Source organism: Emys orbicularis, chromosome 2, assembly GCF_028017835.1.
Source record: "Emys orbicularis isolate rEmyOrb1 chromosome 2, rEmyOrb1.hap1, whole genome shotgun sequence".
Taxonomy (NCBI): Eukaryota; Metazoa; Chordata; order Testudines; family Emydidae; genus Emys; species Emys orbicularis.
The window spans coordinates 70,133,471-70,142,360 of record NC_088684.1 but is presented as its reverse complement, the minus strand read 5'-3'; the positions used below and the strand labels follow the sequence as shown (position 1 = coordinate 70,142,360).

Below are 8,890 nucleotides of genomic sequence, written 5' to 3'. Positions count from 1 at the left end.
ACTAAATGGATTTACATACTACGGCTACCCACAAATTCCTCACGAACTGATTGGACAGACCTTCCCCACCCCAGAGCTTAGATAAATATAAATATAGAGGTTGCCAAAAATGCAAGAATCTTAAGTCCTCTAACCATGCTGGCTCTTTGCTAAATAGCATTTGCAAAGTGTTTTAAAAGGTGCCCTGTCAAAAAACAGATTCTAATAAAACAAATCTTTCTATCATCCTAGATGGTGAAAGACCATAATTTTAATGATTTATTCTGGTCTCTGGTTTGATCATTGGCATCAATGATTCTACATATCAAAATAAAGTTCATTAGCAGTTCACGGGAAACTAATGCCATTTATATGAATTGATGTAAAGTAATATTACTTCCCCAACCAGTTTATCTTTTTATCAACTGGTTTACTGACCGCCATTTAAACAGCCTGCCACAAAATGTCTTTGCTCATTTACAAAGTCTAAAATAAACTCTGGTATCAAACACATAAGCAAAACAAACCAATTAGATCAAATTTAAACAAACTATTTAAGTCATTTCTCCAGAAATAAAATCTAGTGGTAGTAATATACAGGCTTTAGGGCAATACAATAAATCGGACTGATCAATGCTGGTTACATAAGCAAACTTATCCAAGCATTGTAACAGAAGAGGTCAATAGATCCATTAACAAAGTTCCAAACTTCATGATCAGAATTTAAGCATTAATTCATAAATGGTATGTACAAACCAGACAGAGCCAACAAGTTGCAATTTAGATACCACAGCAGATTTGGTATAATTAAAATGAAGTTAGTTGTCCTTCCTCCCCACAAAATTAGTGGGAATATGCCAATAAGAAACAAATACAAATTTCAGTCATACATTTTTAACATAGTTGAGAGGTAAAATATGTCTGGTGGGTATGTTTGAGACTGTAAAAAAATATACAGTACATTGTTCACATAGTTAAGAAAAACAATTCAGTTACCAAAAGTTTATTGATAAAAGTTTAATGTCAACTTACTTATAAAAATGAAAAAATATTTTAAACATACACCGTACAATTGAGCATCCGGGCCCTACTGACTATTAACTATAGGAAAGCATTTAAGAAAGTTGTGCCAAAAACCAAAGGTTAACTCCAGGGATGTATGCCGCTTTAAAAAAAAAAGAAGAAGTTTCTTGTTTGCAGGAACCTACATGCCTGGCCTAGTTCTTAAAGCTAATTACAAAATCCTCTTTCATACTGGTCCAGGTGTCTTGACAGTTGTTTCTTCTAACAGAACTGTCAAAAGAAAAGAAATATTTTATGAGGTATCTGCATACAGCTTATTTCTAGTTCTTTGCAAGAAGGAAGAGAAGAAGGCACTGCTCTAAGATGTGGTAATTACTAGTCACAGCATTTGCTTACATTCAAGAATCTTTACAGGGTTTGAAAATCTTTTTTCTGTTCACTTGCCCACAGTGAGTGCAGAGAAAAGTGTATTTGGTCTTGAAGCCATTTGTATTGGTATGAAAGAATTTCTAGACGTGACAGGTTATTAAATACCTTGAAGTGTGGGTTTGACCTAACATTAAATAAAAGGGCAAAAATATATGTTAACTTTATAAAACTTCAGAAAGGTGCACAAAACAAAGGAAGCTTTTCCCTGGCATTTTCCCAATTTTCTTCTGCTGACATTTTTAGCATGGAAACAATATACGCTTCTGGGGTACTACAACAGCCTAATAGGGTGAAGAAAATATAAGAATTAGGGGGAAAACAGAAGTCTGATATTCACAATTCACTGTACAATGGCCCAATTATGTAAAGAAAGCTCTTTTTTTCTCCTAATTATAGTACTGTCTTCACTATACTGGGCCATTGTAGCTCACCAGAAATTTTTGAAATAATCTTCCAAAATACAAGAATTTGTGTAAGTCAATTCCAGAGCTCTCTCACCAACCCTTCCCCCACTACCCACCAGTGATCTGGCAGCAACAGGTCTTCTTTCCCTCTCCACTGAAATGGAGAAAAATCTGAAAGGTGATCAGGTCTCTTCACAGGAGTGCAATTAAAGGGAGCTCCTGGCTATGTCTCTCCTCTTCCTCCTTCAGCGGCTACACCTGCTGCTAGGAAGTTTGGGAGCTTCGCAGAACTCCCCACTGGTGGGCACCAGCTCCTCCTCTGTTCCCATTTCATATCCATCAGCTTAGGTAAGGTACTTTTATGGCCCTCATTACTGTAGTATCTGACTGTCTCACAATCTTTAATGAATTTATCTTCACAACACCCCTTGCGAGGTAGGGAACTGGTGTTATCCCCATTTTGCAGAAGGGGAACTGAGGCACAGACAGACTAAGTGACTTGCCAAAGATCACACAGGAAGTCTGTGGCCGAGGGAAGTATTGAACCTTGGTCTCCAGAGTCCCAAGATAATGCCCTAAACTCTGGAGCATCTTTTTTCTTGCACTACCTGGTGCAAGCCCTCACATGGCCAGAAAAGGAGGAGGGGAAAGTGTATGGGCATGGGGCTCCCACAAGCCATTTAGAGGATACTAAGCAGAGGAAGAGGAGTTGTGCTCCCCCACACTCTCAACTCCTACAGATCAACTTCAGTTTTGCAATTTTGTAGTCAGTGTGGATCCCACTCTAAGTGTGCATGTGTCTCATGTACGTAAGACTAGAGTTTTTTGGAATAGCAGTGTCCATCAGGGTCACGTATGCACCCTTGGCTTCCTTGGGCTCCCATAGGAGGACATACAGAACAGGGAGGCGGTGACCCTCCTTCATTCCCCTCACAATTCAAAGTTTGTGTAGCCGAGGACTCTGAAAAATTGGTGATAAAGGGTGGGATGTGGGATCCACACTGGCTACACCTTCTCAAAGAACTACAGTTACTGTAGGGACAGTAAACTTGCTTTCTTCTTTGAGTATGTGTCAATGTGGATCCCACTGTAGGTGACTGGGAGCAGTATTTTCTCCAGATTTTGGAAGTGAAGAAACTCGGCTGTATCAGTCAAACAGGTATTGGCGTACTGCTCTTCTGAACTTGGCATCTGCCCTGGCAGCCATGTCAAGTGCATATGTTTCAAAAAAGGTCAGCGGGCTTGCTCCACAAGGCTGTCTTACAGATCTCAGAGATCAGTATATTTCTGAAGCAGGCCAGTGGTGGCTGCTGGCCAGGAGCCCAGCTCTGAAGGCAGAGCTGCTGCCAGCAGCAGCGCAGAAGTAAATATGGCATAGTATGGTATTGCCACCCTTACTTCTGTGCTGTTGCCTGCAGAGCTGAGTCCTCAGGCAGCAGCTGCCACTATCTGGCCACCCAGTTCTGAAGGCATCAGCGCAGAAGTAAGGGTGGAATGGTACAGTATTGCCACCCTTACGTCTGCGCTGCTGCTGGCAGGGCAGTGCCTTCAGAACTGGGCGCCCGGCCAATAGCCGCCGCTCTCCGGCTGCTCAGCTCTGAAGGCAGCACAGAAGTAAGGGTGGCAATACGGTTGACCCCCCCCCCCAAATAACTTTCTGACCACCCTGAAACTCCCTTTTCGGTCAGGGCCCCCAATTTAAGAAACGCTGGTCTCCCCTATGAAATCTGTATAATATAGGGTAAAAGCACACAAAACACCAGATTTCATGGGGGGAGACCAGATTTCATGGTCCATGATGTGTTTTTCATAGCTGTGAATTTGATAGAGCCCCAGCTATAAGAGAACCTCATTAAGCTTCCACATGGGAGCAGGGTCTCTAACTGGAGGGCAAGTATGGAGAAGGTTCTTGAGTGATCTCAATTCCAAAGGATGTGAAAAGACCAAGCGTGCCTATATCTGAGTGCGGCATACTGATATTGCTACAAGATGGACTTTGAAGGAGCTACTTGCTAGTCATGCTTTCTTCAGGAGGAGCACTAAGACTAGAATCCTTGGTCTTAAGGCCTCAACTGCCCATAAGAAAAATCTTTTCCACATCAAGGAGTAAGTCTTCCTATTGGAGAGTTTCTGACCCTGTAAAAGGATCTCCTGGGCCTGCAGGAAGCAGTCTGTCAGTCCTTGTTCAAACAGCCTACATCCAGACCATCTGATGCAGTGACTGTGGGTCTAAGTTTGACCCTGGTTCTGTGATAGCATGTCCAAACCCATGGGAAGATGTGTATGTGTGCGTGGGGAGAAGGAAAATGGGGAGCGGGGGTGGCTGACTGGACATCTGCAGATCAGATGGCCAAAATTGCCTTGGCCAGTAGGGGAAATAACAGTGAATGTAGTTTTGTCTTGTCTAATCTTGGATATGATCCTGGGGATTGGTGCAAAGACACGCAAAAGTACTTGAGAACGACCAAGCAGAAAGGTGTCCAGAAGGGAACTGGGGCCTGTACCTCCCTTAGACCAGATGTCCTCATTTGACACAGTCTGTCATGGCAAATAGATGAGAATAACACACTGGTGAAATATTGGGTCTAGGATGGATTTCCATTGACCACTTGTGACTGGTTACCATCTTCTTGCTTAGAAGTCTACCAGGTTGTTCCTGACCTCTAGTAGGCATTTTCTTGGTAGTAGGAGTCACTTGGTGGTGATGGCACCATTCCCAGGACTCAACCACCTCTAGGCAGAGTGGGGATGATCAAGCATCTCAATCTCCAAAGTGTCCATGACCTGCACCCAACTCTTGAAGTTGTCCAGTGCCTGTATCAGCACCAAAGCTACTGTCTTTCTCGGGACAACGATAAGGCGCTGTTAGATAGCAAAAGGGGTCATCTGGCCTCCCGCTGTCATGTCTCTGCATTCCAGTGACCGGGGTCTTGCTAGTGAAGCTGCAGGAGAAAGGCACCTCCTCCTTCTTCTGCAAAGACAGTAACTGACTCTTACAGGCCTGAGAAGGTGGGCCCCAAAAGCCCCAATAGGGCCACAGTAATATTCTGTATGTGCACGGAGGGCTGGCTGGTTGTGCTAGTACCAATCCCAGCATGCCTATGATTGGAGTCTGTAGAGAGCCTCTGGTTTCTAAATGATGATACTGCTCATAGACCTCAGCAACAAATCATCTCTGCTGGATGTCAGAGAAAAGGCAAGGCCTGGGGATGGTGAGGAGTACACTTCCACAGGCAGCACTGATTCAGAGTTATCTGCTCTGAGGACTATGTCAGTGCAAATGTCTCTCTCAAGGCTCGGGTGTGCTCTAAGTCTGTATTATCGATGCTAGAATGAATATCATGGGGGTGTATGTCCGGTACCAGACCCATACTGCACCACAGTCAGCTCCTTTCTGCGCATCTTTGATGCAAGGTGTGACTTGCCTTCTGACATCTTCTTGTATCCCTCTTTATGAGAGAGCACAGAGCTCATTCCCCACCATTCAGAATGGTCTCTTTCAGCACCATTTCAACCTCTGAGGTGTCAACTTTGATGTTGGGCCTGCTGATAGGCTTCAGTGCTAGACATGGTACTAGTGCTGATGTTGATGCCAGGCCTGGCTTTGGCACCACTTTCTCTGCTGAGGTCTTCAGCATCACCTGCCTGTCAGTTGGATGTAGGCTTGACCATTAAAGGGATCTTCAAATTCAGCTCTTCTGTGTCTAATGGCACTTTCACAGATTGGTCTGGAATATGAAGCTTCAGCCTTGCACCCCTTGATTTGTGGGTTCTTTCAGAGGGGAGGCAGACTGAGCACCTGCGTAGACAGCAAAACTCTCCCAAGTAGAACACACATCTGCTTGGTCAAACTTTCAGAGGAATTAGACCGTCAAAGAATGGACCAGGCTTGAAGACTGTAGGGTTTGAGTCCACTATACCAAGTTACTGTTCAGTGGGGGCCAGGGAGTGTGCGTTCACAAGTGCAGGTGGGGGGAAAGGGGCTGCAAGCAGCTTTCTATTTGACAAGCACTAAAAACAGACTAGCGTAAGAAAATGAAGAATGAAGATGGTTCTGAAGAATCTCAGAAGATCTGAAGGAGTGTTTTAAGAAGTCTAGCAGGTTGAACACCAGCTAGATTCCATCTTGTTGCCACAGGTGGCAATAAGCAATTGAAGGAGGGACGCAGACACCTCACCTTTTATGCCCTCATACAGGAACATGAGGAGCCACAGAGTGCATGTGCAACCCTGAGGGACATGGATATTCAAAAAAATCTAGTCTAATGTGCAGAGGTTCATGCACACCTAGAGCGGGATCCACACTGACACATACTTGAAAAATGAATGCTACACACTGTTGGAAAGCTTGGGACCTTTGCTTTCCAGTGTATTTATTTCTAATCCTATTTGTTCATAACGTGTTTGACCCAAACAGTCACCGGCTCCTAAGACCAGCAGTGCTTTTTTGGCACTGATCCAGGACATTATAGTAAATTGCAGAGCTTGGTCCACTGTGATTTTTTATATTAAATATAAATATAAAAAAAATAAAATAAATTAATAACAGTATTCATTGCACAGTACAGCAACATTTTGCACTCTATCTGAACTTCTGGTTTAGAAGTGATATTACTGAATCCTATTTGAGAATCTATCCTGAGTTACACAAATGACTGTCTAGATCAAATAGTTTCATCTTGCTTTCCTCCACATCCTTCTGGATTAAAATTCTAGCTGTTCTAAGTGCTTACAAATCCTGTACACTTCATTTTACACTACAGTAAGCCTTAACAAAACCTGAAAGACAAAACAAGACTACAGGGAAATATTAAAACTGATTTAATGGACATAGGTAACGGGATGGCTTGAAAATTGCAAACTATAAAAGTTTCTCCTCCAAATATATTTCTCACTTAGAAGTATTTGGCAATATTTACAATTTATCAAACTGGTTTGAGAAGAAAAATAAAAGATTAACAACTCAAATAGGTTTTCTGTAATCAAAAAAGTAAACTTGAAATTTGACCATCTGCTACAAAATATACAGAAGAGAACAAAAGCTTTACCTTCCATCTGTTTCCACATTCGTTACAGACAACAAATGTTGTCATAGGTTCATCAGCACTGCGGGTTTGAACCTACAGTAAAGGGAATGGGGAGGAAAGGAAAGAAAAGTGTTATCACCATGACCCTGTTCAATTATTTCACTTCTGTTCAATGTAAAGTTACTCAATGCTAAAATAAAATCTGTATATCCTAAATAAAATTACCACAAGATCTATCCAAATATGTGATTTAAGAAGTTACCTTATTTGAAATCCATTGTATAAGAGTGCTTCAACATTCCATTTTAAGTGTCTTTATAAAGCTTAAGAATGCAGATTCTCAGCCCCCACAACCTACTCCAGCCCACAAAATGGTTACACCCTCACATGTGAAATGAACCTAGATGAGTTAAAATCTGAGCACCAAGTCAATTGTGAATACGCGAGAGTACAAACTAGGCAAACAGCTAACACATTGGAATTACCAGATTTTTTACAAAATAATCATGACTATTTCATTTTGCAGTTACAGAAAAAAGGTAATAAAACGTCTGTGCCAACACATCCATAGGGAAACCCCTTTGTTTGGCTGATTTAAGTACTAAAAGTATCCATTTCAATAATGAAGATCAATGTAGAACTGTGCAAATATTTTTGAGTTTTGTTTTTATGGAAGTAGCAATTGCACATTCTGCACAGATTTACATAAATATACTTATGATGAGGTGGCCTAAAAGCATAAAGATTCAGACAGATTTTGACTGCAAGTGTTTACATCAAAACATTTTAGATACTAGAAGCATAAACTTAGCTTATTAAGCTCAAAGGTATGCACTGCAGCATTACTGAAATCAATATGGACTTGATTTGCAAGCTTTTTGCACACAACTCCTAATTAGATTAGTGGGAGTTGCATGAACAGAAGGCTTGTAAATCAGACCCTATTTTAATAAAATCGTAATTAATGTTAACGTTCATGTTAATATTCAGAGGTTTTCAACATATTACATTTGCCATCGTCACCCAAATACACAGATATTTCAAACATACTGAAACACTAGTTATATCAGTTAATCTCCCACACATCACAATTTTAAAAATAGCTAGAAAAGAAAGTCTAGCAAAGAATTGCTGAAATGGGGAAAAAAATACTTGTCAATGTTAAGGAATTTCTAATACATCCTTGGAAAGAGTTTAATTAATGTTGGGCTTAACTACTGATTTCTAGGAAGAGTACTTCTAGTTACATCAAGTTGAAGGATAGAGGAAAGAGTATCAAAGTAATAAGATGAGTATTTTCTCCATAGAAGCATATACAAATCTATGAAATACCAACAGAAATAAGAATATTTGGAAATACAAATTCACTGTTCATAATTGGTTGTAAAAAGAGGCTTTTTTTTGTGCCAATGTTTAACCGCTATTTCTCTAAGAGCAGAATATTAATTTGCTTTAGGTTAATGAACCAATATTTAAAAGCAACTCAAATACTGCTATATTATAAATGACAATTTTCTTCAACTATCAAGTTACAAAATGCTGAAACAAAAATTCTTTAAAAAAAGAGAAAATTTCCTTAAAATTGAGATTCAGTCTTGACAAGACAAAAGGGAACAACAAGAATTATTATGTACCTGTGTGTAAGTGCAATTCTTCTTTTTACATTTGCCACATGTAAACAGGTCAGTCTGGGTGCCTCCTGTCTTAGCCATCTGATGCTCTCTGATAGCTTCTTTGGTCAGATTTTTGCGCATCTCTTTCAGCTCATCACTTGCCATCTCCTGTTATGGACAAAGAGACTGTCTACCATAACATTCTCAATTTGCCGTTGGGATGTCTCTTCTTACAGTTTTGATACACTATTGCTAGTATGAACACTGTATATATCAACCTAGCAAATTTCATTTTGAAAACGTATATAATCGTATTGAAGATAGGGTTTTGTTTTTAAATCCAGGAATACCTATCCTATCAAGCAGCAAAATCATTCTATGAATCTTGGATCTTTTATCTTTGCTAAACTCACAC

At 40.6% G+C, this 8,890-nt stretch overlaps 1 protein-coding gene across 3 annotated transcripts in view; it reads right to left on the bottom strand.

The window, feature by feature from the left end:
* Nucleotides 1–514: 514 nt before the first annotated feature.
* LOC135874958 (transcription elongation factor A protein 1) overlaps nt 515–8,890 on the bottom strand; it is a 101,587-nt gene continuing 93,211 nt past the window's right edge. For all 3 annotated transcript variants that reach the window (XM_065399917.1, XM_065399915.1, XM_065399912.1), the window contains 3 exons: nt 8,497–8,643; nt 6,884–6,955; nt 515–1,272 (listed from right to left, as the gene is read on the bottom strand). In XM_065399917.1, coding sequence (XP_065255989.1) covers nt 1,264–1,272; nt 6,884–6,955; nt 8,497–8,643 — 228 coding nt within the window. In that variant the 3' untranslated portion in view covers nt 515–1,263. The remainder of the gene's footprint in view (nt 1,273–6,883; nt 6,956–8,496; nt 8,644–8,890) is intronic.